At 48.6% G+C, this 19303-nt stretch overlaps 1 protein-coding gene across 2 annotated transcripts in view; it reads left to right on the forward strand.

Moving 5' to 3' along the window:
* The window catches only part of Cemip (cell migration inducing hyaluronidase 1), a 143571-nt gene extending 139237 nt beyond the window's left edge, over positions 1-4334 (forward strand). For both annotated transcript variants that reach the window (XM_087901596.1, XM_087901595.1), the window contains exon 29: positions 1463-4334. In XM_087901596.1, the coding sequence (XP_087757722.1) occupies positions 1463-1590 (128 nt within the window). In that variant the 3' untranslated portion in view covers positions 1591-4334. The remainder of the gene's footprint in view (positions 1-1462) is intronic.
* Positions 4335-19303: the final 14969 nt, after the last annotated feature.

Genomic DNA, 19303 nt, shown 5'->3' on the forward strand with positions numbered 1-19303 from the left:
CAGAATCCTCAGCAACGCCAGGGTTCTCCTGGCCTGGTGCCAGCTCCTCAACATTCATTGTCCCTTGGGACCAGACACTGGAAGAATACTTCCCAAGGCTTTTTGCCCCCTCCACTCCACAAGCAAAAGCGCCATCATAAACCGCCTTTGTCAGACCATTCAGCCTGGTCAAGGGCCTGCATCCTCATAAGTCCGGCTCATGTCTGCTTTTGTAGCATCTATTATATAGTTTGAAAAATTCTTGTCTTCTAAGACAGGAAAAGAAGAGAGAATTAAATCCCAGAGACCCTCCATGCTTTTTAGCGTCTATAATGAAACCCATCCCAGACTTCCTGGAGATACTGGAGAAAGCCAGCCAGCTATAAATATCCACCTGATGCTCGTGTGTCATAGATTGTTCAGAGCGAGACCCCAGGGAGATTTAAATGAGAGGGAGCAGATGTGTGAATGGGGATTTTACCATGATAGCTACCACTCAGTGCCAGCCTTGCACCGTGATGAACTATTAATAATTACCTCGTGCATTGACAAATCACTCGGGCAGCGGGCATGGATCCCTCCACAGAAGAGGAAGAATTCAACAGTTACCTAGGGAGATGCTTGCTTGGATACGGACCCTTACCTTCCTGAGCCAGGTCCTGACTAATTATGCCCTGATTATAATGAACAGCAAAACCAGCTACCCATTGTGTAGATACGTATTCCATTGCAGCAGGCAGAGAAAAATCCTGAAAGATAAAAAGCCTACCACAACAGCCAGTAGAGAGAGGGAACCTTGCTTCCCCAGGGCTATTTCCAGGTTCCTATCTGTTAAATGAAGATGCTGCTGCCCAGGGCTCAGATATGCAATGACCAAGTCAAGTGGTACTTGTCCAAGGGATGATAGATGTGCACTGCCTTCCAGCCTGAGCCACTCCTGATGTAGACATGGACCTCCAGGTTGCTGGAGTGCAGGGCAGACACCATAGACACCATGCAGCATGGGAGCCTAAGAGCTGGGCTTCTACTCAGTCCCACATCGTGTGTCATTCATGTCCTGGGAAGATCCTTCCTCCCCTCCTAGAGCCACAAAGTGACAGATCTTGAAGACAAATGCCACAGCTTCACAGGTGGAGTCCTAGGCTACAGAGACTTTCTGGTGCCCATAGGTCAGCTGGAAGGCAGGCAGGAATCCTCCTAGTACCCTTCCCTCCCCATCTACCCGGTCTCCTGCTGTGCTTGGCTCTCCTGTAGCAGACAGAGCCTCTGCCCCACTGAGGTGGCAATGAGGCCCAAGTGATACCTACAGGCCCCATACAAAAAATTCAATCTGAGCACCAGCTGGGCTGAAAGCTTACCCAAGAGGGACATAGCCCAGTGGAGCTGGGAAGGGATTGCTTCATCGGGGCAAAGGATGCTGAAGGGGGGAAGTGCTCGGGCGTGGTAGGCAGCGTTTTCACCTGCTTGCTTTCTCCCTTGACAGAAAAAATGGCGTTCGTCGGCTTCAAAGGCAGCTTCCGACCCACCTGGGTGACTCTGGAGACTGATGAACACAAGGCCAAAATCTTCCAAGTGGTGCCCATCCCGGTGGTGAGGAAAAAGAAATTATAAGGACAGCTGCCACTTGTCAACACCCCAGGCTGGACTCCTACGGCAGCCAGGGACAGGATGGCTGCGTCCCCTGGTTGTCAGCCCCACTTGTCTAAGGCACAGATATCAAAGACCTCGGTGCTGCCACCTGCCCCTAACTCAAGTCTACCTGCGGCAACCCGGGCAGCGTTGGCTGATGCTACGACTTCCTCTTGGGTGCTTCTCTCCTGTCTGTGCCTCGTCAGGAGAGGCTCGGGGACCATACAAAGAGACCTGGGTTGTGCTGGCAGCAAACAGCCACTGGGGCAGGAGCCTGACCCCAGAGAGGAGGGGGTCCAGATGATGGGACCACTCACAGATTTCCACAGCCACTTGCGGACACACTAAGCGGCAGATGGAGGGGAGGCCATCTTTCCTCCCGTAAGCGTGGATAAGGCTTCTTGGGATTAGGAGCTGGCGTGCAGACAGAGCAGGCCAGAGTGGCAGACTGTGCTGGGAAGGAGATGGAGTCCTCTGTTCGGAGAGGCTCCCTTTTCAACAGACTTCAGCTGGCACATTGCAGTAGGACTAGGTGGCTCGTGGTGGCCCTTCCTGAGACTGTAGAACTCTACAGTGTTTTGCTCTGTGCCTCGAGACCAGCGGTAGAAGTCATCATTGTAGCTGACATCTCGGCTGTGAGTGCCCTTGATACAGGGGCTGGAGAGGTGAGAGCTCCCACTTTGGGGGCTTGGGCTCAGCAGGTAACAGGCAGCCAGGTCTTTGTACACTCCGATACCAGGATGAGAATCCAGAAAGAAAGTGATGCGGTTGACAAGTGGTAGATCAGAGGAGGGGAAGTTCACACTGCCCAGGAGCATGGGGAAAGGCTTCTTCTGGGGTGCCATGGTGCTGGCAGGAGGGAAGGACAGAGATGGTAGAGAGAGATGAGGTGGCCTCTTTCGTGGCTCAGAAGTGGGAGGTTTTCCTGCCACCACCTGCAGCCTCTGTCACAGCAGGTTGCCGTCTGCCTTCCACGGCTGACCCACTTGTGATAGAGAAGCAGGGTCGGCAGAGAGAAAAGGGCTGAGCTGCAGTGGGCAGAACCTAGCTCACAGTGGTCTCCAGCCAGCCCCCTGTCTCACAGACCTGAGCCTCTACAATGGGCCTCCAGAGTCTACTCTTCTCCAAGTGCAGAATAGATGACTCCAGAATATCTGAGCATGCTCACACCACAGTGAACCTGGGGTGTCAGATCTCCAGAGAGGGCCTTGGGGACTCCTCAAGGACAACCTAGTCCAGAGCTTTGTGCCTACATCTGAGGAAAGTAAGACCTGAGATGGGGAAGAACCACACGACAAGATCCATAAACCCCAATCTCAGTATACACTGCCACATCGTGGCACCTTAGCAGCTAGCCCGGGGTGTCCAGTGCTGAAGGAGCTGCTGGAAGGGGGCATATCCTATTCAGGGGGAGAAGAGGTCAGAATAGAATGATCTTTTGTAAAGGGCTTTTTCATCTTGCTCCTCGGTGCACATTGCCCGCTCTCCTCGGGCAGTAACCCTGCCATCTTCTCTTTCTTCATACTGCCTGCCTCCCTTGGGCATGGGCTGCTCATGACTGTGGAAACCTCTTGGTGCTATTGTTTTCCACAGTGGTGCTGGAAAAGCCCAGTGGCTAGCGTCTGGATCTGCCAATGCTCTTCTGGTGGGCCAAACTGGCTTTTCATGGGGATTTGAGTGTGGTTGGTTCCGGCCCAGGGTCTCTCAGCTAGTGTGCGGCCCCCATCTGAGCAATAGCTCGGATGAGTGGAAACTATCCAGGTTTGATACTCTTCTGGGGTATCAGGTGTTCCCTGGGGTTCATGAATGGCATGGGTCCCCCTTTCCTTCCCAACCACAAATTCTTTCCAAGACTTTCTTGGTCCTCTTCACCCAGCGGTGCCAAGGAGCCTTAGTCCCAGAGCCCACTCTCCAGGCTGAGCCAAATCCCAGAGGGTCTTTCCCACTGAAGGGGTCTTCCAGCTGCTGGGAGGTGGTTGAGGGACCCAGCGTCTTAAGACAGGGTTGCTTCAGTGGCCAACATCAGAGGAAAGACCTCTTCTGGAGAGATGAGTGAGGGCGGGGAAGGGTATAAAAGTGACCTCATCTTTTTCTTGTTGATGCTTCATTGAATTTTCAGTGCCAGGGGCTCACACTGTGAGCCACTTAAGATGCGATCAGTTTCCGGTGGCTGTGAATGTTGAATGTCTTTGGCTCGGTTCGTTTCAGCAAATACCTATTGGAAAGTTCTCCAGGTTTGTACATATGCTGAACAGTGTGGGATCCTGTACAGAAAGGGTTCTTTCCTAAACCATCCACCAAGAGTTCCTGTCCAGGCATTTTCTTGGTACTACAAATGTCTTTCTTGCTTAGAAAGTTGCTTCGTCTCTTCTGTTCATCAGCATTGCCACTGATTTGGGGGCCTTTAATTGAAAGGCTCCTGAAGGGCTCATCTTCTTCCTGTTGGCTAAATAGCTGGTCCTTTCTTGGAAAGTGGATGTACAGCATGTTTTGTATGTAAATGTGTCTTGTAGGTGTCACCATGAACAAAGGTCTATTTTCTATTTATTTATTATATATGTACTTCAAGAAGTCACTGTCAGAGGAGTGAAGAATCATCTTAAGTATTCTGCCAGAGGATGTCCTTTGGAGCACTGGGAAGGGGTGTGCCCAGACCCAAGGACATCAGCTCTGGTTTGGAAAAATCCTGCTGTACCATATGAAACATACACACACAAAAAAAGTCATTGTCTTGTCTGCTTGGTTCATTTCCTGGGACAGTGCGTCTCATGTTAAACCAGTTTTCTGTGGAAAATAAGATGGAAATCACCCAAGTCTGCCCCACTTACTTCCTGGTCTTGTTCCCAAAAGCATATCAGAACCCCACCTTGCTCGCATCCCACAGGAACGCTGGAAAGAGCGGAGGGGAGGGTGTGCTGGCAGAGAAGACGCCATTTGTGTGATCAGGCAAAGACACTTGCCTTATCCTCATGTCCCTAAGCCACCAGGAAGCTCTCAGTGCTCCCCCTCCTACTGAGGAATCTGTGGGAGGCATCAGACTGGGGAGCCAGAAGACCAACTGTCCTTCCTCTCAGGTTCTGACCACAGGACAAACTCCACATCTGAGAGGGGCGTGGGCACAGAGGTGGAGAAACAAGGCCAACCTGAACCCCAGACAAGGGCTAGGGATAGGTGGAATGGGCTCTAGAGGGGAGTGAGGAGACACACTGTCTGAGCAGAGTGAGATGACCTGAACCACTTGTGGATACTGACATTTAAGAACAACGTAAAATATAGTTCCTTATCGGTACTGGTCACACTGCAGATTCTCCACAGCTGGAGGAATGTAGTGAACATCATTGTTGACTGTGTGAATGTAAAACATGTCCACCATCATGGAAAGGTCCTCTCTTGATACTGTCCAGAAAGATGCTGAGACTTATACATTGGCATTTGAAAAAGAAAATCTATGCCACTTGTGTGAACAAAAGAGTGTGGATGTGGATGTATGCAACCCACTTGAAGCTGGTTCCAGGTTAGTGGTACTAAGCTGTCCGTAAATAGTTATTATATGAGCCATCGCTGAATACACTGTGTAGTCAATACAGTGAATATATGACTCAAGCCTTCAGGAAATGTCATCATTGAGTATAACGGCAGAAGTCTGTAATCTCAGCGTTGGGGAGGATGAGGCAGGAGATTGGCGAGTAGCAGAATGTACTACAGACTGCTTACCTAGTGCCTCTACAGTTCCTCCTGGTGGGTTCCTGGGGATTGTGTCAGGAGCAACAAAATGTCCCCTGGGTCCACCCTGGTCAAGTATTGTTTTTTTTAACTTGGATTCTCCTGCGAGTTGCAAGGTCCTATTGAACCCAGTGGGTAAAAGTACTTGCCTGGTGTCCTAAGTTTCATCCCCAAAACCCATGTACTATCACACACACACATAAACACTAATAAATACAATTTATTTTTTTAAAGATCTAGTCTCAAGGAAAGACAGGAGAGGGAGGAGAAAGAAGAACAAGGAAGCAGGGGAGAAACTTTAGCATCAGGAAGCGATCACATTTGAACTCTTGCCCTATGCCAGACACCATGCCCCCAAAGCAGCCTGAAACAGTAAAATATGCCAGAGCATGCCCAGGGAGGGGTGTAGCAGGATTCTTTAAGTAGAGAGGAAATAATGTCAGTTAGAATCACCACAAAGGCCAATAGACTGGGCAGAGATATCAGGGTTCACCTCAGAGTCACGTAGGACAAGAGAGGGACCTTTACAGGCTGGCCAGGGGTAGTAACCAGGGTTGGAAGACTTGAGGACGTCTGAGCATAAAACACGCTGCCTTGCAAGAGGGCTGGTAGGAAGCGGGGCAGGGCCAGACAAGGGTGATGAGATGATGGGGGGGCATCATAACATGTCTCAGCCAAAAAATGTCCCCTCCCCCCCAGTTCAGTAGGGGATTCACTGTAAGAGTTTGGCAGTCTTTCCTGTATCAAACAGTGGCTAAGAGAGAAGCTCACGGAAGTCATATGAGACTTCCACAGCAGAATGTCAAATCTGCAGGTGCGTTGGAACTTACCGGAGCTTTGCGAATGAAGCTCATTATAACTCTAGTAAGTAGTTTTCCATTGTTTGGCTTACTGAGAAAATAAGATGAAATTCATTTTCATTTTCCAGATCTATACACTTTCTTTTTCTTTTTCAACTTATGCTATCATATACAAATAAGGGCCCGATCAGTAGCAGAGACCCCTGAATGAATTGTCAGGAGGCCTGTGACAGGTGGTTACCACTGCCGATTGGATCCAAAGCAAAAGAAGCCACGTGACTAGAACGGACCCTGAAGACCTTTGGTTGCTTCTGATATAGTCACAGAGCACTGATAGGAGGAGCTGTAGAGCACTAGGCAAACTCCTAGCCCCTGTCTAGATGCTGGATGGAGGCTGGCTGGTTGGAGATGCCTCAACACCACCAGGGTGGAGGTGAAGGCAGAGGAGGCTCCATGGAAGGAGCAAGATGCACTGGGGAGGGTTCTGTGGACATTGCCTGAGGACTTCATGATACAACCTGGAGGCAAAAATGAAGGGGGACCTTCCTACAGCTTGGGGGTGAAGGGGGGAGTCAGTAAGAAAGGGTCACTCCAAGAAAACATGGACTAGCCTTAGTTGGTCAGAAAGGTTACAGCTAAGGTCTGTTTAAATGCACTGGCAAGCCATCCAACGAACGCAGGAGAGTTTATTCCAGTTACTACTAGGACAGTCTTGGCTGGGCACGAAAGAGTCCTTAGGTGACAAATTCCTACATCTCCATCCCTACCTACGACCTCCAGGCCCCAGATAAGTCCCAAGAGCACAGAACTCTTGTCTTTTCTCCTCCTTCCTCTCCTCTCCCCTGGGCCTTGAGGATCCTTGTGTCTCTCTCTCCACGTGACACACCCATCCCTCACTCTCCCCCACTTTGCTCATGAGAATCACTCTGCAGGGCTCCACAAAGCACCCCAGCCCAGCCCCTGGCCCAAGATCCTGGGGTTTGCAGCTTCTGTGGGCGGTCACCCTTCCCTCTGCCCCCAGGTGGTGGCTTCCTGAAAACAGGGACCTCTCCCTTTCTTTTCTGAGATGGCTCTGTGCTGGGGGTGTTGACTAGATTTCCCTTCTGCGAGCACCAGTGAGGCCAGGATCCTACTAGCTGCCCGTAACCCCACCTCAGCTCCCCGCCCTGCAGGCTGGGAAAACAGGAGGTCCTCACCAGGAAAAGTAATGGGATATGGGAGGGAGGGGGCACCTCCTGAAGAAGGAGAGTTCCATGACCACAGACTGTGTTGGGGGTAAGGAAGGGAGAGAAGAGCGGAGTGGAGAAAGAGATTTCCTTGTTCCCAGAAAATTCCAGAAGCACCTCTCAGAATCAAGACTCCTCACACTCTCTGTCAAAGCTCCGTCTGCAGCTGCAGCTGAACACCAGCGTCTGGAAGACAGACTGTTGGAGCTAGGGATTTAGCTCCGGGCAAAACCCTTGGCCTCACTCTGGTCCTCTTCACTGAAGGAAATCCAAGCTCTCAGCACCCCCGACCGTGTCCACAACACATGCTAAATTTTTTTGTTTTATTTTAAAGGATGTGTCTGAGGAAACTGCTTGCTCTGTGCAGTGCATATATGTAAACATGAGAACCTGAATTCAGATCCCCAGCATCCATGTACAAGCCAGTGTTGGGGCTGGACACATGGTGCAGCTCTTGCAGGGGACCAGGGTTTGGTTCCCAGCAACCAAGTTGGGGAGATTACAATAGTTTGTAGCTCTAGCTCTGGGACATTTGATGCCCTCTTCTGGCTTATGTGGGAACCTGCACTCCCATGTTCAGGCACAGACACACAGATCGTCAAAAATGAACCAACGGTTGGAGAACTGGAGAAATGGTTCGGTGGTTTAAGAGCACACACTGCCCTTCTGGAGAACCAGAGTTTAGACTCCAGTACCCTTGCTGGGTGACTCACAACCATGGGCAACTCCAGCTCTGCAGGGGCGTGGGAGGGGGCGTCCAACACCCGTAGCCTCTTTTGGCCTCTGAAGGTCTGCACACTTGTAGCACCCTGTGCTGGCTAGTTTTGTGTTGACTTGATATGAGCTAGAGTCCCCAGAGAAAAGGGAGCCCAAACTGAGAAAATGCCTCCTCCATAAGATCAGGCTATAGGCAAGTCTGTAGAGAGTTTTCTTAATTTGTGATTGATGTGGAAGGGCTCAGCCCATTGTGGGTGGGGCCACCCCTGGGCTGGTAGTCTTGGGTTCTATCCAAAAGAAGCCTGAGCAAGCCTTGGGAGCAAGCTAGTAAGCAGCACCCCTCTATGGTCTCTGCATCAGTTCCTGCCTTCAGGTTCCTGTCCTGCTTGAGTTTCTATCCTCGATGTTTTGAATGACGAACTGTTATTATGGAAGTGTGAGTGAAATAAACACTTTCCTTTCCAAGCTGCTTTTGGTTTCATCACAACTATAACAACCCTGACTAAGACATACAGATGTTCACATAAATAGAACAAAATAAATCTCTTTCACTAATTATGTATGAGGGGATGTGTGATGTGCTCGTGAGTACTTGGAAGGCTGTCAGGGGCCAGCCTCAACAAAATTACCTTTCTTCTAGAGTGGAGGCATTGGGAATTTAGAAATACAGTAAAGAATACAAAGATGTGAACAAAAATAATAAAACACAGAAACACATAGGATAGTATCGGGAGGGAATTTCAGTGAGTACTGAAAATTTGTCCGTGTTTAATTTCCAACAACTTAATATACTCCTGACTTCAAAAGGTAGGAGTAGAACAAAAGAACTGCATTAACATGCAAATTGAAAGTCATGGGGGTACAGTCTTGCTCGTGCCCTTGACTCATGCCTAGACCAAACACTCTGTAGGCAAACCACTCCCTGGGTGGAATCCCAAGTTATTTCCATAAAGGGAACTGGAACTTAGTTAGATCCTTAGACTCTTGTTTTAGGTGGGGACCAACTACTTCCCAATTTCAGGAGCACGGGGTCTGGAAACTAGCCACACCTGTTTACAGTAGCCTTGAGAGCGCAGAACTCTGATTTACAACTAGGTGGGACCTTTGTTTGAGTTAGAAGCCCAATAATCTCGAACTAAAAACAAGTCCCAAAGTCTCTGACCTTTGGCCTCTTTGGGCCTCCACAGAAGGCGAGAAGATTTCACATTCCTCTGGAACCGGAGTTCCAGGCTGTTGTGAGCTACCTCATATGGGTGCTGTGGATGGGATCTGGGTCTCTCTGCAAGCACAGTTCATGTTTTTAACCCCTGAGTCGTCTCTCCAGTTCCAGTGAGCCCCAGAACAGTCACCTGTGTGGTCAAGTGTGACTCAAGTCACCTTGAGTGTAGGAAACAGGCTTGCCATGGGTGTGAAAAACTGGCTGCTTGGCCACTATGACACCGAGGCTGAAGCATCAGCAGCTGTCTAGTTACTACCCCATTGCCACCCCCTCTCCTGTCATCTCCCAGATCCCCAACTCACTAAATTCATAAAGAAAAGGGACTAACCAGTCTACAGAAAAACTGGTACTAGGTACCACCCAGAATGAGAGCAGAAGAAAATAGGCCTGGCATCCATGAGAGGGGTGGGCAGCACTTGGGTGAGCTCTTCCTGAAGCGATGCCATTGAGATGTTCTCCCCATCAGATGTCACAGTTGCGGAATGAGGCAGAGGTATCAGGAGAAGAGCTGGCAGCAAAACCTGATAGGACAGGGACATGGAAAAGACTTTGAAGATATCGGACCTGCTGGAGGGCGAGGCCAGGGTACCCCAGGGAGCCCCTGAGAGTCCTCAGAAAGGAGGCTGGGTTTCTGTAGTAGACTCCTAAAGAGCACAGGCAGGGGAGGGAGCAGGTAGGAAAAGCAGGGCAGGTTCTCAATCTTCCCCGTGGGGGGAAAGCCTGGTATGTTGTCCTAGACGTTGATAGGTCTGTAATTGCAGGTTGAAGAACGCAAACAAAAACTAATGATGATCATTCGTCCTACTCAAAATAAGACGTCTCCATCCCAAATCACTGCAGAAGATGAAAACAAACCAAATGCAGTCTTCTCGGAAAGGGGGCAGAAGAACCACCATGAGAAAATACAGATGACCTCATGGCCTGTAGTAAGCGGGCAAAAGGGATCCAATCCCAACAGCAGCCCCAATAGCACAAAAACAAGCTGCCCTGTGAACAAAGACCTAGAGAGTTAAAGGAGGAGGCTGTTTGTTGGTTCCCAGCTGCTCAGCCCCGAAATAATCACATGGGAACTATATTAATTAAATCACTGCTTGGTCCATTAGCTCTAACTTCTTATTGGCTAACTCTTACATCTTAATCTATCTCCATTAATCTGTGCATCACCATGAGGTCAAGGCCTACCAGCAAAGTTTCAGCACATCTGTCTCTGGCAGCAGCTCCATGGCTTCTCTCCGACTCTGCCTCCTTTCTCCCAGCATTCAGTTTAGTTTTCCCCACCTACCTCTGTCCTGCTATTGGCTCAAAGCAGTTTCTTTATTTATTAACCAATAAAAGCAACAGATAGACAAAAGGGCCTCCCACACCAGAGAGTCAGTCGAGAAAGGGAATGAAATGATTTGCTGGCTACTGGATTGTTACTGTGAACTCTGGCTGTCATTATCAGCTTTCAGAAACCTCTTTCATTTTCCTGTGAAGAAACAAAACTGCTGAAGCCTCTGTGATTGACAGGAGCTCTGTACCTCCTCCCTACTGCACAGACACACACACATCTACATGCACACACATGCGCACAGCTCATGCCACAGTTATGTGCATGCATACACATACAAAAACGTACACATGCATACTTGCAGTACATACATGTACACACATGCACATGCACCTAAGTCCATGAGTTTATATTTCTCTTACATGCTGTTTCAAAAGAACTGATCTTGGGGACACTGGACATGCAAAAAGAAAACTATCAACACATCAAACCTGCCTGCTGCCTTGGGTGAGGGATCCATAAAGAGCCTCCACTACGGGTGACCAAAGTGGCCAGAGGTGGGAGTGCCCCTTGGTGCCTAGACTGGCAAAGGACAGCTCTAGTGAACATACTTCTCTGCCTTTTGGTTGGCAGGGTGAGCAAGGAATCCTATTGGCCCTGCACGCAGGTGGAGGTTAATTTGCCTACATTATGCACAAAGCTATAGGAGTCATTCCCAGGTGACTGCAGGCCCAGGAAGGGATTTCTGTCCCAAAGCAGTTGGGGTTTTTCCAGAGGCAGGAGTTTCAGGAAGAAGGGTTCCACCAGTATGCAACTGAAAAATCTTGACTGAGACCACCGTGAGTAAGTGGGACTTTATATTAATCCAAAACCTCATGCCAAAGAACCAACACAGGACCCTGCCACAACACAGGCCACTTGGAAGCACTTTACAGCATGTACTATTGAGGACTTCCTAAGCACCTTCCTCCATTCCTCCCTCTGGGCCCAACCCACCAACCACGGAGATGGGTGGGGGAGCAGAGGAGGAAGGCAATGGGGAAGAAAAGAAGAATCCGTGCCTCTTCTGTGGGTGATCAGAAAAAGGGGCCAGGGAGGTAGAGAGCAGGAGAAATGGATGGGCTGAAGGAAGCCCCTGGTTACACCATTTCTCTGCACCATAGTGAGTGCTGCTGCAGAGACTGGACAGCTGGATTGCAAAATCCCTGCTTGGCAACTGTTCACAGGATGCTACTAGCTGGCCAGTCACCCAGAAGGCTGAGTTAACAGAGGTGCGCTTGGACACAGCTTGATGGGAAAATCTGCCTGTGCCTGTAAGAGCAGCCCATGCAGCCAAGCAACCACACAAACCAGAGGGGCCTACATGAGATCACAGTCCAACAAAGAACAAAGTCTCCAAGATGGGACTCTGCTTATGTATGTGTGTTAGTTTGGTTTGGGTTTTTGTTGTTTTTTTTTTTTCTTTTTTTCTTTTTTAAGAGACGTTCTTATATAGCCTATGCTGTCCTTAAACCTTCTATAAAGCTAAGAATGACCTTGAGTTCCTAATCATCCCATCTTGCCTTCTAATTACAGCCATGCACCACCACACCAAGTTCTGTGTGTTTTCTACATAGATCGGTTTTCCTTCATCTCCTAGGAAGAAAACGCTCTGAATTTGGCTGAAGGATGGTAACTTTCGGGATAACGCAATGGCTAGTCTTGGTTGTCAGTCTGACTACTTCTGGAACAAACTAAAACCCAAGCAGCTTGGCACACCTATACAAGAGTTTTACTTGGTCGGGTCATTTGAAACGGAAGATATAAATTAAATCTGGATGGCTTGAGGTCAGAAGACTCACCCTGAATCTGGGCCACACCTTCTTGGGCTTTCTACCATTTGCTGTCACTCATCCCTTCACTGGTGTTAGACCCTTCTTCTTCGAGCTTCCAGCTTAGACTGAAAACTGGCAGCTTTCTAGGACCTCCCTGGAACTCCAGCACCAGACTGGGACTGCTGGGATATCCAGTCTGGTGGACTGGACAACACACACACACACACACACACATACACATACATATTAGTTTATCCTATCAGTTCTGTCCCTTCGAGACCCCGACTAATACAGACGGGGACTGTCTTCAGAGCACCCTATCAACGGTAGAGCACCCTATCAAGATTGACATATAACTAAAGATACAGCTCAGTGGTTAAGAACACTTGCTGCTTTTCCTCCAGAGGACCGAGTTTGGGTCCCAGCACCCATGTTAGGCAGTCAGAACGCTATAACGCTGTCTATAATGCTATCTCTAACGCTGGCTCCAGGGTGCACACACTCGCATGCTGGCACACACTTAAACATAAAAATCATAAAATAAATCTTTTACCAGAGACTAGCTGATGCAACTGTGTCAAAGTATTAAGACTAGGTAATACTGAAAGCAGATGCCCTGAGGAAACAATTTAAATGTGTATCTCCTAAGAAGGAGATGGCGGTCTTTGCATGCCTGCTCACCTGAGTGTCGCCATGCTCATTCTCATCCCACGCTATTGTGTTCAGCTCCTTGGTGTGTTATGGAGTACCGTAGGCAAGACGCTTTCTAAAGCAAGTGGTTCGTGTAGCTCCCGATTGGTCATTCAAACACACAGTGTGGGCCATGGCAAGGGCTCTCAGTGCCAGGAGGCTGGTGCGCACTGGTCTACTTGGTCTCTCTCTCTCAACAAACAGCCAGTTATGAGCTATGGGGACTTCACCCTGATGACTTAGTCTAGTCTCTTCCCCCAAGCCCGACCTCTGCACACCCTTTCCCTCCTCTTCTTCCTGTCCCTTGAGACAGGGCCTCACTATATTGCCCAGGTTGATCTCAAACTTGTGAGCGCAAGTGTTCCCACCTCCTGCCTCAACTTCCCATGTAGCTGGGATGACTAGATACTCCTGACACTTTACATATATAATATTCCCTACATATCAGTAAGATAAAAGAAGAAACTGCCAAAAACATTCAAGCATTCAAGCCAGTTTACATAGGGAAAATTAAGTGTCGAAATTCCACCTCTGTATGTGTCTTCTGCAATAACAAGATACTGTTTGCAAGAATATCAAACTATTAAACAAGCAAGTTGTAAAAAGAACTAGAAAATGAATACTTAAAAATAAAGTAAGAACTAGATACTCCTAGATAGCGATGTCAGAAGAATCGCTTGGAGCAGGTTTTCTGCAGAGCAATTTAGCGTTGTAGAAAAACAATTTCCAAAAGCATGCAGATTTTGGCTCCAAAATTTTGTCTCCAAGATTTTTTTTCCCTAAAGAACAGGCTCTACTGAGGCAAAGGATTTATGAAAAGATCACACCCTGCCTGTGTTATGTGGGCGTGAGCATCTTGAAATACTCCAAACAGCGATCAGAGATTGACTATGTCGGCGCCCCTCCCAACTGAAAGAGTCTGGTGACTATGGAAACGTGGTGGCTACTAAAGCTATCATCAGGGCGCCCACCACACTACTCAATCTGGTTTTTGTGTAGTCCTTCAGAGTATTCCCATGACAAGTCTTTGAAAAGCAGAAATAGCCCACTTAGAATACATTTAGCATTGCAAACCAGCGTCCTAGAAAAGATTTTTTTCTTTGACCTATTAATTAGTTACCTGGGAGTTTAGCCCAAGGTGATACAGCTTAGGTATATAAGGATATACACTGCAACATTCCTCTGAGCATTCAGTAGGTTAGAACCTGCATCTTCAGCTGCACGGGACACACTGAGTTAGTTGTTGCTCTGCTGTGCTGATAAAATACTCTCAATACAGACAACTCAAGGAACACAGGGATGACTTTTTGGATTAAAATTCTAGAGGAATAGACTCCATGAGGGTGGGAAAGATGTGGCAGCAGGAACAGGAAGCAAACACATCACGTTTCATGAATCAGAGAGAGAGAGAGAGAGAGAGTACAGGGAATATAGCAAGCTTTCTTGTCAGACTATCTTTGGATCACCGATCCCCAAATAACAGTGTATTGTTATTACTTATGAACACTGGGCCTTCAGTTTAGGTTCGATTCCAGTTTGTACTTACAACTTAACCTATTTCTATTAATCTTCATCCGGCCATGTGGCTCAGTTGTGTCTCCTATTGTAGCACGTCCAACTTGCTCTGAGTCTACTCCTTGGGCCTAGATTCCTCCTTCTCTTCCTCTCTGTCCTCAGAAACCCCACCTATCCTCTCCTGCCTAGCTATTGGCCATTCAGTTCTTTAGTAAACCAATCTGAAGGTGCCTTAGCAAATCCATGTCTTCACAGTGCATGAAAAGATGATCCCGCAACAAGGAAATAAGGCAACACTCTCAAAGCCCTCCTCCAGTGAGCTTTTACCTCCCAAATATTTCATGCTGTTGGCAAACACCACCAACAACTGGGAACCAACCAAATGTTCAAATATATAAGACCATGGGAGCCATTTCTCATTCAAACCACCATACACATTTGTACTCATACGTACCAACACTTAATATTCCCTTACACACATTCATATACTCATTTCCCCCTTATACATATATATGTACACTTTTACACACACACACACACACATGCACACACAATTAGCTCTCTCATCTCTATCTAAGGTTGTAGTCCCATCCCTCTTCAGCTTGGTGCTCATACCTGCTTCATTCTCTCCTTAGAGAATGTTCTGGGAAATTTCCTCCCCACACGTCCCTGGGACAGTCTCTCATGAGTTGGCATCTCAGCTGGCTTGTACTTGGTAGGAAATTTCCCCTGGCCTCTCGGGGACAACGCCTCTCTTGCGAGCTTCCCAGTCCTGCAGCCCTGCTCACAGCTGCCATTGTGCGCTCTGGTGCACGGATTCGATTCAGGCCTCTTCCTATGCCCCACTGCCTCTGCCCCCAGAGCTTTGCAACTCCTCCCCCTAGTATGTGCCTCTCAGAACCCTAAAGAAGTAGGCTCAAAGTGGCAAACTGTCGGAGAGATGGCTCAGGGGTTAAGAGCACTGCTTTTTCGCAGACCCAAGTTCTGTTCCTAGTGCCCTCCTGGTGGCTCCCCAGTATGTAACCCCAGTTACAGGTGATCCGATGATGTCTGCTCTCTTTGGCCACCAGGGAGGAAAAACATTCATATACATAAAATAAGAACAAAAGTCTTTTTATTTTAAATGGCAAACTCCTCCCTGGTGGACTATCCCCAACTCCAGCTGAGGCCCAGAAAGGTGATAAATTCTGGCTCAGAAAGCACTGTGATGTATACTGCTAAGAGCTCAAAGACAGCAATGTCCATCCTTACCCCGCAGTGGTTCAAACACAGGAATGTGACATGGTTCTCAGGGAATTCACAATGAAGGTCTGTCCTAGAGGAGGCAGGGACCTCCTTGCACTGGGACAAGAGGCCCATTTGTGTATTTCTTGTGATACAAATTTCAAGTCCAGAGGCCATAACTCACCGCTACTCATAGAGGTTAATCTGTAGAGCTTCGGAGATGACAGTCACGGTCACCAGCTTGGGGCCTAACTGTGTCAGGCCTGGCTGGATCTCCCTCCCTCGGTAAGTACACGGGCCGGCAGGAGCAGACTCAAGCAGACACATGCCCTCCCCGCATTATATTTAGGACCGCCCCTCAGGCCCAAAGCCAGACCCCTAAGTCATTGATTCTGAAATGTTACCTGGGGGACCTCAGGAGATCTTGGAGTCTAGACCGAGCTCCCTGAGTACAAATGAAGTAAGGGAGGGGCGATTATATGAACAAAGGGGTCAAGACCATGATGGGGAAACCCACAGCATCAGCTGACCTGAGCTAGCGTGAGATTACAGGCTCCAGACTGACAGATAGGGAAACTCCATAGGACTGAACTAGGCCCCCGATACAGGTGACAATGGTGTGACTTGGACAATGTATGGGGCCACTGGCAGTGGGAGCAGGATCTAACTCTAGTGCATGAACTGACTTTAACAGACTTTGTGGAACCCATTCTCTTTGAAGAGATACCTTACTCAGCCCAGACATGACGAGGGTGAGGGGGGTCCTGCCTCAAGGAGGTGATGGGACAGACTTAGATAACTTCTTAGGGGCAGCCTTACCCTTTCTGAGAAGCAGATGGTAGGGGGTGAGGTAGAGGGATGGGGGTAGTGGGAGGAGAGGAGGGAGGGGGAACTGGGATTGGTACGTAAATAATTTTTTAAGAAGCATTCTGGGTTTGGTAGTGAGCCACTATCAGGGATCTAAGCAAGTAGGCTGTTGAGGTTTACAGTGTTTGGAAAGCCCAGGTTTGTGTGAACTGAGCAAACTCCCTGGAAATTCTGCCAATGACCCAGCTGCCAGCTCAGAGCTCCCCAGACTGGAACCCCATGGAAAGGCTCTTGACTCTCTGGCTTTATAGCACTGGGTGGGACCACTTGAAAATCTGCCTGCTGGAAATCTGTGTCAGCAGTAATCATAGTCAGCCTGCAGCCTCCGACTAGTCACAGAAGATTCCGGGACTCGGCAAGCAAGACCATTTCACCTGGGAGTGAAGGCCACTGCCACAGGCTCAGTCAAGTGGTGGGACCAGCAAGCTGTTCTGCCTGGAAAGAAGCTGTGTTATCCAGGAAGATGACCGTCCTGCTAGAATAATCTCTATGGCCAATGCAGTTTTCCATTCCAGTCATTTACTTCAGGATTTAAAACCACAGCGAAAAAAGTCTTGGTCCTCTGTCTTAGTTATGGTTTCTACTGCACCACGGCCATAAAAGCAAGTTGGAGAGGAAAGGGCTTCGTCGACTTACACTTCCACATTGGAGTCCATCATTGAAGGGGTCAGGACAGGAACTTAAATGGAAGGAACCTGGAGGCAGGAGCTGATGCAGAGGCCATGGAGGGGTGCTGCTTACTGGATCCCTATGGCGTGCTCAGCCTGTCTTCTTACTGAACCAGGACCACCAGCCCAAGGATGGCTCCACCCACCATGGGCTGGGCCCTCCCTCAATCACTAATTAAGAAAATGCCTTGCAGCCAGATCTTGTGGAAGCATTTTTCTCAGTTGAGGCTCCCTCCTCTCCGGTAACTCCAGCTTGTGTCAAGTGGACGTAAAGTGAGCCAGCACACCCTCCAAAGAAGAATGCTGCAGAGGGGATGCTATGACTGGGAAGTTTAAATTGAATTTAACCCTTTAAAACCCTCTGTGTATGCACCTATCATTAAAAACAAACAAACAAATAAACAAAAAAAACATGGAAAGTTGTCTTAGTGTTCCATTGCTCTGAAGAGACACCATAACCATGGCAACTCTTATAAAGAAAGCATTTAATTAGGGACTGGCTTATGGTTTCAGACTTTAGTCCATTATCACTGTGGCAGGAAGCATAGCAGCGAACTGGCAGACATAGTGCTGGAGAGGGAACTGGTAATTCTGCATCTGGGTCTGCAGGCAGCAGGAAGGGAGAGAGAAACACTGGGCCTGACTTGGGTTTCCGAAACCCAAAGCCCACCCCGGTAACATACTTCCTCCAACAAGGCCACACTTCCTAATCCCTCTCAAGTAGCTCCACTTTCTAATGACCAAGCATCCAAATATTTGAGCCTATAGGGCCATTGCCCTTCAAAGCAGCAGGGATGCTGTGTTGGTGATATAGGTGTTTGGGTGGGTTAGCTCACTTGACCCTCATAATGCTTCCCCAAGGTAGAGAGTGACTTGCCTAGTATGGTCCAGTTTACGAAGGCAGAGCTGGGCCAACTGCTCCAGCAGGCCTCAGGCTAAAGGCTAGCCAACAGCCACCTTGAGGGAGAAAAGAGAGCCAAGGACTGAAGGCCTATGCATAGCAGGTAGAGCACACTGTCGCACTGTCCAGAGCTGGCATGTCATATCATGCAGTGACATCTGTAAATGCCAGAAGAAGGGCCCTGCCTGCCTTCTTTACCTCCACTCCATCATCCCCAAGATGCCCAGGATCAGCGGTGCCAGGGAGTCAGGGACTGTTTGGGCCAGCAAGTGGGTGAGTCTGCGGAGAGAACCATGGAACAGGACCCCCAGGACAATTGGAAGAGCTAGGGCAGACTTTAGAGGCCAAACACATGAGTTCGAACCCTGTCTTTGTCATTCCTTTGTGGTTGAACGTTGATGTTAACTTCTCTGGGCTTCTGCTTCCCTGTGTGTAAGGTATGTGTGTGTGTGCATGTATATAAGTATATATATATATGAGAGAGAGAGAGAGAGAGAGAGAGTCTACCACATAGAGCTGCTGAGAGTGATATAAATTACTTTAAATGTGTTGGGTGGTGGTCACATGTCATGATGCTTGTAAGTCAGAAGACAAATTTCAGGAGTTGGTCCTTCCCTTCCACCTAGTAAATCCTCACACCCAGGTCATCAGCATGGTGTGTCAGGTTTCCTTACCCACCGAACAGTCTCGCCAACCTAATAAATGTATGTACCATTGAAGAATCACCCACAGGGGTAAAACAATCATTTGTATTTCAAGGAGAAATTGAGGGACAGAGGTGCAGGCAGATCTTTCACAAGACACTCTGAGCACGGCTGAGCAATGAATAACCGCGGGAAAATTCTCCCCAGAGAACTGGCGGAGACACCGATAGGCTGGCGCGGCAGCCGCACAGCCAGTCTCTGCTGCCCCCTAGTGGACTCAACGCTCAAATTGCAAACCAGCTCCTGAATGGGAAGACAGTGTTGAGAGTTGTCGACTGTAAACCACTTCCCAGGCGCTGTTTTGTTTTTCAGACTGTAAAGAAAAGAGAAGGTAAAACTTTACATTAATGGACTGAA

Source organism: Myodes glareolus, chromosome 24 (assembly GCF_982192425.1).
Source record: "Myodes glareolus chromosome 24, mMyoGla1.1, whole genome shotgun sequence".
Lineage (NCBI taxonomy): Eukaryota > Metazoa > Chordata > Mammalia > Rodentia > Cricetidae > Myodes > Myodes glareolus.